At 42.7% G+C, this 19,666-nt stretch overlaps 1 protein-coding gene across 1 annotated transcript; it reads right to left on the bottom strand.

Annotated features, from left to right (window-relative positions):
• Positions 1-580: 580 nt before the first annotated feature.
• Positions 581-19,594, bottom strand: KIN (Kin17 DNA and RNA binding protein). The gene is made up of 13 exons (XM_067469326.1): positions 19,431-19,594; positions 15,256-15,350; positions 14,733-14,776; positions 14,512-14,634; positions 13,728-13,909; positions 12,932-12,983; positions 8,921-8,978; positions 8,534-8,654; positions 8,023-8,073; positions 6,442-6,510; positions 5,673-5,772; positions 4,133-4,233; positions 581-3,100 (listed from the first exon to the last, which is right to left on the bottom strand). Exons 1-13 carry the CDS (start codon positions 19,542-19,544, stop codon positions 3,038-3,040), a joined length of 1,173 nt encoding a protein of 390 aa, XP_067325427.1. The 5' UTR covers positions 19,545-19,594; the 3' UTR covers positions 581-3,037.
• Positions 19,595-19,666: the final 72 nt, after the last annotated feature.

Here is a 19,666-nt window from a genome sequence, read left to right as displayed (position 1 = left end):
GGTAAAGGTTTTCTCTTGACATTAAGCCTAGCTGTGTCAGACTCTGGAAGGTGGTGCTCATCTCCATTTCTAAGCTGAAGAGCCCACATTGTCCAGACACCTCCAAGGTTGTGTGGCCAGCATGACTGCATGGAGCGCTGTTACTTTCCTGTGTAGCTGTACCTATTGATCTACTCATATTTGCATGTTTTCAAACTGCTAGGTTGGCTGAAGCTGGGCCTAACAGCGGGAGCTCACCCCACTCCCCAGATTCAAACCACCAACCTTTCAGTCAGCAAGTTCAGCAGCTTAACCCACTGTGCCACCGGGGGTTCCATATTACCAAAAAGACTGTAATTAGTATTTACAATTCAGGATAGGTTATAACAGCCCCAACTTTGAGGATATCACTCAGAGTTAAGGATAAATTTATGTGGATTAAAACATAATTTATTCTGAAATTAAATTCAGATTTCACACTTCTGATTGGTTTTGATGAACCTAGAAAGACAATACCAGACTGATCCTTTTTTTTTACACTTTCCTTTGCTGTGAAAAAGATTCATAAGACATTACTGTTGAAGAAAATATCACACCAAGAAAATATTCATTTGTTCATTACTGAGTGGCAATAAAAAGTCACTGTACAAAGGCATTATACATACATATATATTTTTTACAAATCTACAGAAGATGAAGTCTGTGTTCATGGCAAGAGTAACAGAATAGGAGACCAGATGAAAAAGACCTGGTGTCTGAATGCACACTGACTCACAGCTAGCATAACTTACTTTCTGACAATCAAAGTTTGGCACTTACAGTAAAATGGCATTTTATCAGTTGTCAAGAACTCACCCTCTTTTTATGTAGTCTCCCTTGCTGACTGTATCAGGTTCAATGCAAATATTCATGAAAGGAAAAGACACAATAATACTAACATTCACTCTCTTGGAAGCCTCTGTTATGCCATTGGAAGATGCTTTGGAAAGCAGTGAAAAAGCCTGAGGTGATGGCCTCAGTGTCCACAGAACGCATATGGCATATATGTGCATGAAGGCCAGGCTTTCTCCTTGGCTCCTTCTGGGTCGACCTAGAGACAGCCAGAACTAACACATGACTCTCCCAGAAAGTTCTGTTTATTCATTATTTATGTCAGGATCATGATAAGGAAACACAGAGATTGGTAAAGTTGCACTAAAAAAACCCAATCCTGTAAGACAAAGAATCCAGTGGTTATGCTGGATAAAGGATACTGGGAGTTGTAATACAAAACTTGTAATACATAACGTTTCCAATTCATGGCAAAATAAGACACACCTCTGAAAAAAATCAAAGGAGGAAAACTCAGGAGTCATTATTCAAACACGGCTCCTCTTCCTGAGCAAATAAAACCTGTTTTTCCCTGAGCACTCCCAACATGGTGCCAGAGGCTAGTTGCTCAAGAGGTGCTGGTAGGCCTTTACTGGTCCCACTAAACCTCTGCCATTCTCCACTGAGGTAACAAACATCCCCATGTCTCTCCCGTGCGTCAATGAGGTATCAACGAGGGAAAATCTTAATTATGTTTCCTGCAGGAGAGGTGGTGATTACTAACAGAAAACAGAAAAAAGACACGCTGGCTTGGCTTGAACTCATGGTTTGAACTGGAATGCAAAGGTTTAAGAGAATGTGATTGTGAACTGCAAGGACAGCTATCTGTTAGATTTCATTCCTGTGTCTCTTGTGTCATCAGGTGTCTAGTCCTCCATGAGTAGCTAGACTAGAGATAGGATTAGGCTGAGGGATTCCTTGCCCACATTCCTATGCATGTTTACCACAAGGGCTTTGTCTTTCTTCCTTCTGCCAGTCACTGTCTCCTCCCCCTTTGAAGATGTAGAAATGGAATCTCTGTGAGGGAACTTCCTTTTTAAAGGTATTTTTATTGCCCTGGGCTGGCCATGTGGCCATCCTCAATTGTCTCTTCTGCCTTTTCTTCCTTCCAGTGAGGACACATTTTGCCTCTCTCTTTAGGCAAAATGTAGCTGCATGGATTTTTTTGAACTTTTTATCTTTCTTTAGAAGATGAGATTTAGTAAGCTAGTTAGTTCCAAGACCCTTTCTATCTAGAATGTATTTCTTTTACTTCAATAAATATTTTTGAACCTAAAGATCTGACTTTGCAATCCTGTGTCATCCTGTTGAATAAAAGCTTATCCCAGCTCATCACATGTAAGTTTCCGCTGGTTATGAAGTTTACTTCTGGCACGCTGTTATATTTATGACAGAATCGCCCCAACTGAGGTTTATTTTGACAGCTCAGATGCTCCAAAACTAGCTGTGACCACTGGAGTAGGGAGGATCAATTTGTCAGCATAGGAAATCAGCATATACTGTACAGAACTCTTCTCCAAGGTGTGTTGGATTACAACCCTCATCACAGCATGGCTCCACAGGAGATGTGGTTCAAAATAAGTAGAACTTACTACAACAAGGAAGTCTGATACCAAAGGTGTTAGGCCCATGTAAAAAATTATCTTTAATTCTACTGGTAGATGAACCCAGTTCTTGCAGCTTATCTACCTTACATTTTGCAAGAAGTATCAGCTACAAAGAGAAGACAGAACTACTCATATCTGACAATGGATCACGCAGGAGAAATATAGATTTCTAGCTGCAAAGTGTAAAAAGGCCTGGAGAGAGTGTTACAATGATACAGAAAAGACCTGGGTCTATTTCATACTATATAATTACAGCACTTTAACTGCCATGGCTTCTGGAATTTGTTGTCTGGTAAGTCCATAAAAACCCCTGGAAGACAATCCTAAATTCCTCAAGAAAATAAAAATCTTTGGATTCCATAGACAGAAACCATGACAGTTAAAGTGGTACCAAAGGGCTATAATTGTATAATCTGAAAGAGACCTACTGTGCCTAACAAGAGGGTACTAAAAATCCTGTTCAGTTTTCAGCATGAATCAAGTTCAGAACTCCGACACAGTGGAGTCTAATGCAGTGCTGTTCTTAACCTGAGGGTTCCTCAGACCATATATCCCAGAATCCATCTGCTCTTCTGTTGATCTCAAGCCAACTTCGAAATGTCTTCATATGGGATGCCCTCAACTTGACGTCCTTTCAGAGGCCCCTGAAAGACAAAATACCTTCTCAGATAATGGTGTGCAACAATGGGCCAAACTGAGAAAGTTCTAGTAATGCAGGGAAAGGAACCATTGGGACAATGACATCTCCCTTGAAAAATAAATATGGCTGAGACAGGGGAATTGCAGATGGGCCTATAGGACAGGCACAGGGAAACTTTGGCCCTCCGGGTGTTTTGGACTTCAACTCCCTATCGGCTGTTAGGAATTGTGGGAGTTCAAGTCCAAAACACCTGGAGGGCTGAAGTTTCCCCATGCCTGCACTAAAGGCCCATCTGCACCTGCTGCCATCTCTCCATTTGTAAAAGCACACCTTAAGAGTTTAAACGAAAAGGTAAAGGCTTCCCCTGACATTAAGTCTAGTCATGTCCAACTCTGGGGGGTGGTGATCATCTCCATTTCTAAGCTGAAAAGGCGACGTTGTCCATAAACACCTCCAAGGTCATGTGGCCAGCATGACTGCATGGAGTGCAGTTACCTTCTCTCAGAATTGGTATTTACATTTGCATGTTTTCAAACTGCTAGGTTGGCAGAAACTGGGCCTAACAGTGGGAGCTCACCCCGCTCCCTGGATTTGAACTGCCAACCTTTCAGTCAGCATGTTCAGCAGCTCAGTGGTTTTACCTGCTGCACCACCAGGAGAAGCCATTTTCCTGTAGATGTAGCACAAAAAACTACTTTGCTTCCCTCCCCCCCCCCCCCCGCCTTCGCAAAAAAACAAACAAACAAACAAACAAAAACCCAACCTCAAGTCCCTTCACAAACCCATATTTTGGCAAAATTTTGGCAAGATTTCTTCAAAAGGGCCTTGCCGTTACCCTTCTTTTAGGCTGAGAGTATGACTTGACCAAGGTCACCCAGATCTGCTGGCCCCAGAAAAGTGCAAAACTGATGTGTCAAAGCTGGGCAAAAGCATTCCTGGTCGTTGCAGCCACCTGACTCCCTCACAAGCAGAATTAGGTCCAAGAGGACCCCTAATTCCTGTTACATTCCAAACAATGTTCTCATAATAAACTTACCGATTCAATGATTATGGTTGCTGAAAACGTTTTCTCGTTAATGCCCTGCAAAGTCGCTTCTTGTCCTCTGTAGCCACCATTCAAAACACGCACCCTTTTGCCTGAAACAGGATAATCAAAGCATTTTCTTCACACAAAGGGAAACCGTTAGTCAGCCCAACCCAACATTGTCTGCCTTGGCTAGCAGTGCCTTCTCATAAGTCTCAGGGTCCTTCCAGGCAGGTTCTATATCTCAGGATCTGATCCCAGCTTTTCTGCTTTAAACAAGAGTCTGCACTGCCAGATAATCTGGGATAAACAGAAAACCTGGGATCAGAACCTGGGATATGGGGTCTGTCTGGAAGATCCCTCAGGAACAGTTCTTCTTCCCTAGTTCTGCCGACACCCAACCGGAGATTTCTTCATCTCCACGACTTGGGGTTGCAATTCAGTACCCCCTCACCAGAGTGTAAATATCCACATATATATGCGATGCCTGCATTACACAGCCCCATGCAGAAGAGTAACACTGTGCAACACATGTCAGTGACTGGGTGCAGCTGAGAAAGAGCAATGTCCAATTGCAATGTGGAAGGGCAACACATAATATTGCTGTATGCACTACTCTGCTTCCACTCTTTGACAACACAATAAGCATATGTAAAGTATCAGGACCTTAATATTCATGCAGACGAATATTTTTAAAAATGATCTGGACTGTTGAATCTCCTAGTCCAAAAGATAATGCTGCCTCCCAGTGACTAAATATGTAACCTCCAAATGGTTGTCTATAAGAGTTGGGTTTTAGGATCACAAGGCATAGATTTTTTAAAGCTCTAAAGGAGTATGTCAGGTCCTAATAAACATAGAATCACAGAGTTGGAAGAGATCTTGTGGGCCATCCAGTCCAACCCCATTGCCAAGAAGCAGGAAAATTGCACTCACAGCACCCCCGACAGATGGCCATTCAGCCTCTGTTTCAAAGCCTCCAAAGAAGGAGTTTCCACCACACTTCAGGGAAGAGAGTTCCACTGCTGAATGGCTCTTATAGTCAGGAAGTTCTTCCTAATGTTCAGGTGGAATCTCCTTTCCTATAGTTTGAAGCCATTGTTCCACATCCTAGTCTCCAGGGCAGCAAAAAGGAAGCTTGCTCCCTCCTCCTTATGACTTCCCCTCACATATTTATACATGGCCCTCATCATGTCTCCTCTCAGTCTTAACTTCTGCAGGCTAAACATGCTCAGCTCTTTAATCCGCTCCTCATAGGGCTTATTCTCCAGACGCCCTCCTCTGGACACATTCCAGTTTGTCAACAGCTCCCTTCAATTGTGGTGCCAAGAATTGGACACAGTATTTATTTATTTACAGTATTTCTATACCACTTTCCTCACCCCTAGGGGGACTCAAAGCAGTATTCCATCTACATCCTATGTAGCTGAGCATTTTTTGAATTTACCCAAGGCAATTAAGCTATGTTTTTCCAATTCTGCTCATAGGCACAGTTACCAAATGAAAAAAGATGAAAAATTATTTAGTGAAAAGAAATCGACAGTTGACTTACCAGGTGCTGGAATCACTGTCTCTAGATGAGTCTGATCAAGTTTCAGCCTGTCTCCAGAATCAATTGTTTTGACAACCGCAGTATATTTGTCAATTACTTCCTGTATATCAAAACAAGTTTGTTAATGACAGAAAATCTGTACCTGATTCTCACTGTGGAAAGTAACATTTAAAATCTAGAGTGGCCCATTTTGTTTAAGAATACAGTATTACTCTTGGAACCATAGAACCCACGGCTTTTGGCAAAACCTGAGATACAACATCTCCAAGGCCCCCTATGCAACTTTCCTAAGATTACTTGACCGTTGTAGGGTAAATCTGAGCAATGGGTGTGAACCCAGCCTCTTTTTTTTTGTCATGTCAGGAGCAACCTGAGAAACTGCAAGTTGCTCCTGTTGTGAGAGAATTGGCCGTCTGCAAGGATGTTGCCCAGGGGACACCCGGATGATTTGATGTTTTTATCATCCTTGTGGGAGGCTTCTCTCATGTCCCCGCATGAGGAGATGGAGCTGATAGAGGGAGCTTATCCGCCTCTCCCCGGATTCGAACCTGTGACCTGTCGGTCTTCAGTCCTGCTGGCACAGAGCTTTAACCCACTGTGCCACCGGGGGCTCCAACCCAGCCTCTGATACTGCAGTATCAGGTGGCAACCTAGAAATAGCAGAGATCGGTGCAGGGGAACTCCCGTCCAAACCCTGACACGGAAGCACAAAACACGACTCCTTTCACCCACAATTATTCCACTGACAGGCAAAAGGCCAAACACTTACCTTTATTACTGCCTTCCTTTTGTGGTATTTCTCACCGAGTTTCTTTGTGATGATTTTGACCACAATGTCCTGGAGAAGACAAATTTAAAAAGGACTGACTGCATCCAAAGCAGACCAAGTTTGTCTTCACTTGCAGCACATCCCAGCTTCTTGCAATAACCTACCAGCTGGGTCCTAACTTGGATGGAACTAGAAGAGATACCACTGTGAAAGAGGATCTAGGTATAGTTCCTTCTGTCCTAGTCATTCCTGCACACAGGAGACCCTTGCCGTGTTAGCATTCTGAACTGGAACCAGTTGTAATTCCAGGCATCTCAAAGACTTCATTTGGTTTCCAAAACTGACACAAACAAAACCATTTCTGGTGGGAAATGATGGAGTAGCACATATTCAAGAAAGGAGCATCTAAACCTAAAATCCTTTAGTCGATGAAGTCCTGCATCCCCTTGCAACACTAGTTCTATCCAGTCTCTCCCCAGGTCAACAACCACATTTTAATCTCTCTTAAAAGCCAATTATCCTCTGACTGTTGACTATTTAATAACCTGAGGTTTCAAAGTGTGTCAGACCTCCTCCTGAATTTTCTTGCTAAACAATAAAATAAAATAAAATAAAATAAAATGAACAATAAAATGAACTGTGACCACATTTTCCTTCCTGACATTTCACCCCCATTTATGGCAGGCATCCTCAGAGGTTGAGGGGGGTCTGTTGGAAACTAGGCAAGTGAGGTTTATATATCTGTGGAATGTCCATGACAGGCAGCAACCAGCCAGGCTTTGAAGCTGCAAGGCTATTAAATGTCAATTAAGGCGGCCAATTGCAACATTCACACTTGCCTCAAACAGACAAGAGTTATTTCTCCCACCCTTGACATTTCACAGATATATAAACCTCACTTGTCTAGTTTCCAACAGACCCCTCAACTTCTGGGGATGCCTGGAATGTCAGGAGATAATGCTTCTGGAACATGACCATACAGCCCGGAAAACTCCCAGCAACCCAGTGATTCCAGCCATGAAAGCCTTCAACAACACAGTATTCACACACTTCTGTACTTAACAAAGTCCAGTTATTAATTATCTATTTTTAAACTAACTTTTAATGAGGTCATATTCTAAAAGAGAGACTCAGGATTCAGATGGGATATACTGTTTTGGCACTCTTTTTTATTTATTTATTTATTTTCTGCATTTGTAACCCGCCCTTCTCACCACCGAAGGGGGACTCAGGGTGGCCTCACAGCAAGCACCATCCGGTGCTGTCACAATTATAAACATTCAACAATACCATGAAAAGCATTGAACAACAAATTAAACAGTTAATTAAAAAACAATTAACTAAAAACAGTCACTTAAATAATCAATTAAAACATGCCTATTAAATCAAAAATCCAGGTCCTAAAGGGCATCTATTTCAACTGGTGCTCATTACAGAATTTGCTATGCAAGATGCAATTACTGCATTCTGACATTCCTATGTATGACATCAGGCACTCAATCCATAAAACAATCTCTTTGTTGAAATAACTGGCATGAAAAGAAACTTGCCAGACATCAAATTGCCATTTTGGGTACTTACTGGCTGTAGCCAATAGTCTGTTCTGTTTGATTTTTTCTTCTCTTCTTCAAACTAAGAGAGTAAAGAAAACATAAACAGTTCAATTTGGAAGACTACTCAACAAACAATCAGAAAAAAACGTTTTCAAAAGGTGTGAGAGACAGTCTCATTCTTCCATCTCTCTGTTTAACGCATATGGAATGTCCTGGAGATAGCAAATGTTTTGAATGTATTGTTTTTGGAAGCCATCTTGATTCCTACTATGGGGAAAAGGCTACATCTTTACTTCTTTAATTAATTAAAATATATTAAATAAAAATAGTTCCTAAGAATATAATATTAACAAATCCATTCTATCTTCTAGCCCAGAGCAAGACGGCTTGCAAAACATGTCAGCTGAAAGGTTCTCTCACCATTTCTTTTTCTTCCCCACCCCAATGATGGCAAACCATTACTGCATTAAAACAGCATAAACAGCAGCGGCTCCCCACTCCCCCAGGCTAAGCTTACGAAAACACAGATATTGCTCTACCTGCATGATTTCATCGAGGGCTGATTTTTTCTTCTTAGTCGGCCCCGGATTAGAAGGGGGTTCTTTACGCTTCACCGTGGGCACTGTTCCTGCTGCCTTCAGAGCACTGGATCCTAGTACACTGAAGAAAGAGAAGACAGATTGGTATGCTGCTGGTAAGCTTTCTGTCATGGCTTTAAGCTCAGTGACAGAAGATGGTGGAATGGCTGCATGTGCTTCCTAACTTGCTTAAAAATAGCCAAAGCTGCTGGCACTGAATCTTGGACCCGTGGTTTCAACGCCCGAAGAAGCCTAGCCCAGCCCTTCATGTGTAGCTTCCACTGAGGAGCTACGTTTCACCCATACCATTAATAGAACAGATAGATTGTATGCAGGAAGTATACTCACTTGGCTTTTGGATGCGCAGCTGTTGACGTACTTGCTCCTTTGTTCAAATTAAATACAACTAAAGATGAAAAAAAGATGGATTACTCTCTGTTTGGCATTGCATACGCAGAAAAGTATGTACCTGCTCAATTCCTAGCTTTTTTAAAAATGAGGCTTACATCACACCTCTTTTCCTTCCCTGACTTTTTCTGTGGGTTGGAGAAGAGTGCTATAGATCACCTCTACAGACAACTTGGGGTAAAAAGGGTGAACTATTTTCTTTTTTATTTTGTGAGAAAAAATTGGCAACTATTGCAGGACAGAAACAGAAAAAGATAACTCTTCCCCTACGTTTCTGACTTTGTTTCAGCGATTTGGAAAAAGATGTGTGGCAGCTATTTTTACTACCAAAAAATTCACTGGAAAATGTGATTTGTAAGATTTAGCTTTAATGGAGTGAAATCTTGTGCCTTTCTTCCCAACTCTACTTGCAAAATCAATCTGAAGAAAGTGCATGATTACAGAAAGAAGACTAGGGTCATCCTCTGCTTTTTATCTTACCCAAATCTGCATGCAAATAAGACAAAATATTTTGCATCTTCTCCAAGTCTCCTGGGCTTGTTTGAAGGTTTGGGAAAGAAGCAGATTTTACTCTCATGTGAAAGTTTTGGAAAACTGGTAGAAAGAGTGTGCCAAGTTCCAGGACATAATGGAGGGAGGTAGTACCTTATATATTCGAGTATAAACTGACCCAAATATAATCTGAGACATCTAATTTTACCACAAAAAAAACTGGGAAAATTTATTGACTGAGTTTCTTGAGAATAGCTGCCTTAGAATTTTTTGTACTCATACACAATAAAAACAAAATTATAAAAAGATTACGGTGTATACCCAAGTATAAATCAACCTAAATATAAGCCGAGGACCCTAATTTTACCCCAAAAAACTGGGAAAACATATTGACTCAAGCCGAGGGTGGAAACTGCAGCAGCTACTGGTAAAATTCAAAAATAATAGACACCAATAAGATTACATTAATTGAAGCATCACTAGGTTAAAACGTTTTGCACATTTAATATTTTGAATGTTAAAACTGTAATTTGAGATAAGATTGTCCAACTCTGATTACCTATATACTAGAGTATAAGCTGACTCGAACGTAAGCTGACCAGGACCCTCACTTGAGTATAAGCCCCTAAAAAGGGGCTGAAAAAACTCGGCTTATACTCGAGTTTATACGGTAATTACAAGCAAAGGCAAACAGAGACTGGCTTATACTTGAGATAATATTTGTAGGGCTAAAAGCTAAGATATAATAGTAACAAAAATTACAAGAAAAAATATATAATTTGCCTTTCTGGCATTGCATTATTTCTGGCACAACAGCCACTGAACAGCTTTGCCTGGTTTCTGGAAGGCGATCATGGCTCATTCTTATATCTTTAAGCATGGGCATGTTTTCTTTGTTTTGGTCTTCACTGACAGCAAAGAGGGAGAAAAAAGGGGGGCAGATAAGGCTGGGAACACACCTGCTTCGTTCAGTGATAAATTTCTGGACATTATAAGATATGTACATTGTAGATATAGTACTGTGAGTACTAAAATTCCCTGCCCTGGTGTCTAAGGAATAAATACATACAGCTTAATAGTCCAATACCCAAAATATCAGGCTTGAGGGTGAAAAGGAACCTATGTATGTAGGAAGAGGGATTACCCATGCCATAAACACGATTGCCCCGGAACGTCCCCTCTCAAGTAGCCGAGCTAAACCAGCACCTTGGTTCAACGAGGAGCTGGCAGCGATGAAGCGAAGGAAGAGGAGACTAGAGCGCGTGTGGTGTTCGGACCCGAGCGAGTTAAATCGAACACGGTTTGTTGCCCTATTAAGGGCATATGCCGTGGCAATAAAGGCGGCAAAGAAAGCTTTCTTTGCGGCCAATATTGCGTCCGCAAAGAACCGTCCGGCGGAGTTGTTTCGAGTTGTCAGAGGGCTATTGAACCCCACCACTCTGGATGGGAACCCTGACAACTCGACGGCCCGCTGTGAAGCATTTGCTCGGTTCTTTGCGGACAAAGTCGCTTTGATCCGCTCTGGCCTGGATACCACGTTAACGGCAGTCTCTGAGGATGTAACACGAGCATCTGCTTGTCCGATTTTGATGGATTCATTTCAATTGGTGAAACCCGAGGATGTGGACAAGATACTTGGAGGAATGAGAGCTACCACATGCATCCTAGACCCCTGCCCATCCTGGCTTCTAAAGGAGGCCAGAGGGGGATTGGCCGAGTGGGTGGAGGTGGTGGTTAATGCCTCCCTTCGGGAAGGCAATATTCCAGCCAGCTTAAAACAAGCTGTAATAAAACCGCTGTTGAAAAAACCATCACTAGACCCCACTCAATTCGTCAACTATCGGCCTGTTTCCAATCTTCCCTTTTTGAGCAAAGTCCTGGAACGTGTGGTGGCCTCACAACTCCAGGTATTCTTGGTAGACACTGATTATCTGGATCCGGCACAGTCTGGCTTTAGGCCGGGACATGGTACCGAGACAGCCCTGGTCGCCTTAGTGGATGATCTCCGCAGAGAGCTCGACAGGGGGAGTGTGTCCCTGTTGGTCCTGCTGGATCTCTCAGCGGCCTTCGATACCGTCGACCACGGTATCCTTCTGGGACGCCTCGCGGGAATGGGCCTTGGTGGCACTGTTTTACAGTGGCTCGGGTCCTTCCTAGAGGGTCGTACCCAGAAGGTGTTGATGGGGGACAGCTGCTCGTCCTCACAACCTTTGTCTTGTGGGGTCCCGCAGGGTTCAATACTGTCCCCCATGTTGTTTAACATCTACATGAAGCCGTTGGGAGAGATCATCCGGAGTTTCGGGGTGCGGTGTTATCTGTACGCAGATGATGTCCAACTCTGTCACTCCTTTCCACCTACTTCTAAGGAGGCTGTTCAGGTCCTGAACCGGTGCTTGGCTGCTGTGTCGGACTGGATGAGGGTGAACAAATTGAAGTTGAATCCAGACAAGACAGAGGCACTCCTGGTCAGTCGAAAGGCCGAACGGGGCATAGGGTTACAGCCTGTGTTGGACGGGGTTACACTCCCCCTGAAGACGCAGGTTCGCAGCTTGGGTGTGACCCTGGATTCATCGCTGAGCCTGGAGCCTCAGGTCTCAGCGGTGGCCAGGGGAGCATTTGCACAGCTTCGGCTCGTGCGCCAGCTGCGCCCGTACCTCGGGAAGTCGGACTTGGCCACGGTAGTCCACGCTCTGGTCACATCCCGCATAGATTACTGCAACGCGCTCTACGTGGGGCTGCCCTTGAAGACTGCCCGGAAGCTCCAGATGGTCCAGCGCTCGGCAGCCAGGTTGCTAACAGGAGCAGCTCTCAGGGAGCATACCACTCCTCTGTTGAGCCAGCTCCACTGGCTGCCAATTCCCTACCGGGCACAATTCAAGGTGCTGGCATTAGCCTACAAAGCCCTAAACGGTTCCGGCCCCACCTACCTCTCCGAACGCATCTCCTCCTATGAACCGACACGGACATTAAGATCGTCCGGGGAGGCCCTGCTCTCGGTTCCGCCTGCGTCACAGGCACGGTTGGCGGGAACGAGAGACAGGGCCTTCTCGGTGGTGGCCCCTCGGTTATGGAATGCCCTACCAAGCGACATCAGACAGGCCCCTTCGTTGCTGGCATTTAGGAAGAAGCTCAAAACCTGGCTTTTTGAGCAAGCGTTTGGCTAATCAGCGCAATTGTACACAGAATGACGGTAAACTGAACATAGGAACGGTATAAGGATATGAGACTGGATCTTGGTTGCGATCGAGGCACTGTATGAATGGTTGTGTGTTTGTTATTGGGTATGCTGTGTTTTAATTGTTATTGTTGTGGTAATTAATATTGTGTAAACCGCATTGAGTCACCTATTATAGGTTGAGAAACGCGGTATAGAAATAAAGCAAATAAATAAATAAATAAATAAATATCAATAACCCACAACACCTTATCCCAAGGTCTCACAATTACTTAGCCATTTACCTTTTTCTTCCTCATTTTCTCTGCTCAATTCTGTGAAGACAGGTTCCTCCTGCTGTAGGACAACAAAGCAATTTCAGGGCTTGTATACACAAATAGTGACTGGAAGCCGGTGCTAATTGAAACTTTATTGAAACCAAAGATGAGGAGCGGGATTAAAAGGGGCTTCACGGAACAAATGGGATTGATTTAGAGAACAGGTAATCTTTAGGGAACAAAATCAGTAAAAGTAGGACTTTACTGTCATCACATTCAAACTTGCTATTTATTATTATTTATTTACATATAACGTATACAGACATACACAGAGGCTATTTAACTTTTTCTGGTCATCATGGGAGCTGTCGCTTTCATCGTCCATTTGCGACACTTGCTTTTTTGCTGGAGTGCTTTGCTGGAGTCTTTTTATGGCCTCATAAATCAGTTAATTTAGCCTCCCCACACTTTAAGGTGGTACCTAATTTTCCGACTTGACAGATGCAACTGTCTTTTGGGTTGCAAAGGTCAACAACAGGCTACACAATTGGTTGGAAACCCACTCCAACCTGGGCTGGCTTTGAACTCATGACCTTTTGGAGTGATCTTAATGCAGCTGACACTCAGCCAGCTGCACCACAATCCCGGTGTTAGGGATCCAAAGTTTACTCTAAGAGTTACATCAATGGCAGTAAAGCCTATATGATTAAAATTTGCAGCAGAAAGACATCAGTTGGTAATGTACCCACCAACCTCACTAAATGTTCCAGTTATGGAAAATGTCTTTTGTGGAAGGAATGGGATGTGAAAGACTTCAGCTCACCTGTTCTTTCCCCTCCAAGCCCCTCTTCACTTGTTCTTCAATGAACCGGGCTGTTTTCTCTTCGTCGTCAAGGTCCTGTTTTTTCTTTTTCTCTTGCTCCTGCTGCCTACGGATCGTTTCAGGGTCTCTGTCGATGTACTGGATGTACCAGCCTTTGGGCGTTTCATCCACTTTACAGAAGCCTTAAAAACAATCCACAACAATCAGGGAGGATGCCAAACAACGTCTACAACAACACATGTTCCTCACCCCAGTTTTAGGAACATAGTCATCTGTCCTTTACTGAATACAACAGTAGGCCCTTATGGTCTATTTCAAGAGCAAATAATGTCTTTCAGTAAAATGGCCACATTTTGTTTCTGAGTTTTGGAATGAGAGAGGTATTGAACCTCATCATTCAAAAGCATGCAAAAGGTTATTCAGCCACTCACTGAATTCTGAAATTTCAACTGGCATTTACCATGCTTGCAAACATAATTTCACCTTCATGAAGGCTAATAACTTTTTCTGTTTGTTTTAAAGGGGAAAGTGCATCTTCATAAAGGAATAATATCCTTTAGGAAGATGCAATTTATACTCAACATATACACGATCTAGTTCTTTGGGTCAGATGAGTCTGGCAATCACTGAATGGGCAATGAAAATAATTTCCATCACTTAATATATTTGTTTCAGCCATTTCATTGCTAGGATTCCTCAAAGTCATGCACATTGGTTTCCGCTTTGGATGTCATCCATTCAAACACATATAATCCACACACTATCCATTCAAGAACAAAATTACCTTCTCTTCCAAGCCACTTGGTAAAATCTGTCAGCGTTTCCCACTGGGTGGCATTCATATGGATATGTTCCCGGTGACTAATGTATTCATTATATACAATATTATTGTGAACTCTCTTCGTCCCTAGAATTTTCAAAGAAGCCCATAGTTTAGAAATCTGACATTGGATAGAAAACACAAAGTATATAATAAGAAACATCATTTGATTACACGTGATTTACCAAATCGTCTTCTGAGAAGCTCTAAGAAGTCATTTCGGAATTCCCTAGGGGAATATAAAGGAGGCAATTAGCAACTTCTGATTCACACAGACCTCTTCATAAGAAAAATGCCTAGTCCAATGCATTGCAAAGGCATCATGGTAGTTCTGTCTTTTGGTCATATTGGGATTTTGGCAGTCATGTGCAAGATGTCTGCAATACGATACATTTATTACACATCTAAGATGCACCTCTACTCAAATGATTGTTTTCACTGAAACATCATAGGACTGGCTTGAACAGTTATTTATTATTGTTTATTTCAACACATTCCATGCAGGCAAATGAGGATGTCTGCCCAAACAGATATTCCACAAGCATCTAGAACATTATGTGGGCACAAACTGCTGTAGGAAAAACTTGGTAAGTGCAATCATACTACCTATATTGTGACAAAAGGCTACTTCCAGTTACAATTTACTAATCAATAATTTTGACATGAAAGCAGAAGAAAAATCAATGCCAAGGTCTTGGATGAACTCACTGTGAAAAATAATCCATGAATTGCTGTGGATTTTCAGAAGCAAGCAGCAACTGTCGCTGGTGAGATTCTGACATGCAGTGGCATTTAAAGCCATTCTTAAAAAAAGGGAAATCATAATCAGAAAGGCTCAGAGGAACAAAGCCCAAAATATTTTAAGCCTCCCAGGACAAAAATGTAGCAGAGACACAAATTTATGTTTTGCATAAACGTCTACACACACAAAACATGATAATCCCAGATGCTTCCTGTCATGCATCTCTCCTGAACCATAACTATGCCCAGATCCATGCTGAACCCATTGAATAACTATCTTGCCCTATCTTTATTACCACATTTGTACCCCATCCTTCTCATCTTAAAGGGGACTCATAGTGGCCTTACTAAAAGCAACAGTTTGATGGCACACAAATACATATCAATAAAATAAACAAAATCCAAGCTATTAAAACATGAAACATCATTAAAATCATGCAATCTTCATGTCAGCTATCCTTATGTAGTTCTACAGGGTGTGGCAGCATAACTTCCTTTTGTAAAATGCGCGCCATTTAGTCGGTTGAAGAGCGCTAGTGGTCTTGTTCGAGAGGTGGGAGTATAAAGTTTTGTCCTGACAAAGTTCAGTCGCCATCATGCGTTGGTACAGTGAGGAGTGTGCTTTTGCCATTTCGAGCGGATGTGCTGTGATCGCAATCCAGCGCGCCTTTCAGAATCGCTTTAATTTAGCCCCATTGGCCCCTGTCCCAGGCCGGAAATCAATTGTGACGTGTGTCACTACATTCAGACAAACTAGAAGTGTGACAAGACGAAGAACTGGAGTCCCTCAGCCCATTAGATCACCAGAGAACATTGAGGCAGTGAGAGCTTCAATGTTGGTATGCTGCCTTTAACATCCATACCAAATCGCTACATAGAAACACATACTCTGTAATTTTACTATTATTATTATTATTATTATTAACTTTATTTGTACCCCGCTAGCATCTCCCAGAGGACTCGATGCGGCTTACACAGGCCGAAGCCTCAAAACACAATACAGTAAAGAACGTAACATCACAATAACAAAGCAAATCAGACAATGAGCAAAATAACATAACTCCACAATAACTAAGCAAATCAACAAAAGCAAAAAATAACGACAATGGCAGAACATCAAGACATTATTAAAACTGGTTCGGCCGGCGCACTGGGGTACAAGGGTTAAAAGTGCTGAAATGGCAGGAGGCACGTAAGGTTAAAAGTGCGGTGTGCAGCGACAATTTGTTATGCTAAGGTGCTACTAGGACTTGGGGTGGGGATTCCTAGTCTGGGAAGGCACAACGGAACAGCCAAGTTTTTAAATTCCTTCTGAAAACGGCTAGAGTGGGGGCCTGTCTGAGATCTTTTGGGAGGGCGTTCCAAAGTCGGGGGGCCGCCACAGAAAAGGCCCTGTCCCGCGTCCCCACCAAGCGCGCTTGCGACGTGGGTGGGATCACGAGCAGGGCCTCTCCAGATGACCGTAACGAGCGTGTGGGTTCGTAGATGGTGATGCGGTCACGCAGGTAGGGTGACTAAAGTCATCCTGGTTATGAGGCATCACAACGTTGTCCCGCAGTAAATTCCCAAATTAAATTATATGTTGTGAGAAAGAAGTCTTTCCTTTTGCTTGTCTCAAATATAATCCCTGCTTTTTTCCCTTCCTTCCTTCCTTTGTATAGGTTGGGGGAAAGTGAAAATAGTCCAAGTCCCAACAAGTGCACTCTCCTCCTTGTAAAAGTTTAACTATTTCAGATGAGAAAGTTGGCTATCACTTTGATATAGCATGATCAATGGTGAGCATGCCTTTCAAGATTTCACAGGTGAAAACTGAAACTCATGGGGCCAAGCAATGTCTTATTAATCATGAAGAACATACAGATTGCAGCAGGGACAGGGAGGAGCAAGATTTTGATTTTTCCTGTTCTCCCTTCTCTGCTGAATTAACCGATGGTAAACTACTTGTATTATTGTTGCCTTCCCCTATGTATACAGGCAGTCTCTAAGTTATGAATACCATAGGGTACTGTACTGGGTACTGTTCTGTTATCCTTATATCTGGCCTGGGCAAACTTCGGCCCTCCAGATGTTTTGGATTCCAACTCCCACAATCGTGGAGGTTGGACTCCAAAACACCTGGAGGGAAGGCCCAAGTTTGCCAAAGCCTGACTTATATTTTGTTGGTTTTAAACTATATCCATCTCTTCTTGACCCATTTCAAACTGGCTTCAGACCAGGATATGGAGTTGAGACTGCTATGGTTGCCATCCGTCGGGGGTGCTTTGAATGCAATTTTCCTGCTTCTTAGCAGAATGGGGTTGGCCTGGATGGCCCACCAGGTCTCTTCCAGCTATATGATTCTATGAACTGTTTCTTCTGGCAGGCCTACCCAGACAGGATTAATGACACATTTTAAAAATCAATTATATGTCTCATTTTTGTTTTGTGTATTTTAATACGTATTGTATGGAGATATGTTTTAATATGTGTAATTTACTGGGTGCTTTTATTTATTTATTTATTTATTTATCAGGTGCTCTGCTATGGCTGACTTCTCTGGCTGAAGTAGTCTGCAGTGCCTTTCATGTTCCTTGATTCGTGTTTGGGCCACACTGCGTTTGGTGGTTCCAATGTAATTTGTCCACAGCTGCGTGGTATACGGTAGACTCCTGTAGAAGCGAGAGGATCTCTCTTGTCCTTTGCTGATCGTAGCATTTGTTGGATTTTCTTGGTATACCATGCAGCTGTGGACAAGTCTACATAGGGAGTGCCGAAACACGAATCAAGGAACATGAAAGGCACTGCAGACTACTTCAGCCAGAGAAGTCAGCCATAGCAGAGCACCTGACGAACCAACCTGGACACAGCATATTATTTGAGAACATAGAAATGCTGGACCACTCTCACAACCACCATGTCAGACTACACAGAGAAGCCATTGAAATCCACAAGCATGTGCACAATTTCAACAGAAAGGAGGAAACCATGAAAATGAACAAAATCTGGCTAGAGGGGTTTAAAAAAACCCTCTAAAATTATAACAGGAAATAAAGAACAATAATCAAACACAGGGGAACTCCAGACAAGAAACAATTAGGGATAGCTAATCACCCCTAAAGAAAGGATTCCCCCAGGCAGTAACAAGTCACAGCTAAAAACTGTCAGGACAACAAATGCTAATCAAGATGTCCAACTAAAACAATCACACCTTGCTCTAACAGACAAGAGTTCTTTCTCCAACCCTGAACATTCTACACACATATAAACCCAATTTTCCTAGTTTTCAACAGATCTCACAACCTCTGAGGATGCCTGCCATAGATGCAGGCGAAATGTCAGGAGAGAATGCTTCTAGAACATGGCCATATAGACCGAAAAATCTACAACCCATAAAAGTTGTGTTGTTTTTATTGTTGTATCTTTTCAAGTCATTTCTGACTTAAGGCAAAGCTATCACAGAGTTTATCTTAGCAAGATTTCTTGAGAAGAGATTTGCCATTGCCTTCCTCTAAGGCTGAGACAGTATGCCTTGCCTAAGATCACCCAGTGGATTGTATGAGTGAGGAGGATTCAAATCCTGGTCTCCAGAGTCATAGTCCAACATTTAAACCATGCTGGCTCTTGAAAGAGTAGCAGACAGGGAGAAAACAGGATAGGAGTAACAGGACATGAGAAATGTGAGGCATAGAACTGAATGTGATGAATGTGTAAGCCGCATCGAGTCCTTCGGGAGATGCTAGCGGGGTACAAATAAAGTTAATAATAATAATAATAATAATAATAATAATAGTTCAAAAGGGCTTGAGGAAAGAAAGTTTCATAAAGTGACAGAAGGTTAAATAAAGGAATAGGTGATAAAGAGGAAGAAGTGGACAAAGAAAGGATGGAGTGGAAGATATAGGGTTGGGTTTTGCAAAGGAGGCTGAAGAAGTAGTTGGCAGCCTGATGGATATCTTTGTGAATGAAGCTGGCCAGGGTCTCTGCATGATGTAATGTCATACAGTCTTTTGAAGGAAAGACATACATGAATCAGGCCAAAGGAAGAAGTTGGCTGTCGGTATTGTCATCCCCATAGCAAGTATTTTGAAAATCCAAAGCTATGAAAAGACACTGTAATATAATCGACTGGTTGCACAGACACGATAAATAAAAATAAAATAAACCTCGTCTCGGCACTGCTTCTGGCACATCTGGCAATACCAGCGCAGCTTCTGCAGGCCTTTCGACTTGATGCGGTTGGCGATGGCCTTCGGGCTCAAGAAGTCCGTCTTCCCCATCTTGAGAGAAGATAGTCTGAACACAGGCCTCCAAAGAGCTTACTTCCGGGTTCCCCGCCGGGAGAAGGAGGAGGAGGAGAACCGGAACCGGAAGTGTCGTTCTAGCCGGAAGCTGTCACTGG

Source organism: Anolis sagrei, chromosome 5 (genome assembly GCF_037176765.1).
Source record: "Anolis sagrei isolate rAnoSag1 chromosome 5, rAnoSag1.mat, whole genome shotgun sequence".
In the NCBI taxonomy this organism is placed as follows: Eukaryota; Metazoa; Chordata; class Lepidosauria; order Squamata; family Dactyloidae; genus Anolis; species Anolis sagrei.
Note: the sequence above shows the minus strand (reverse complement) of the source record. Positions and strands in the feature narration are given on the sequence as shown.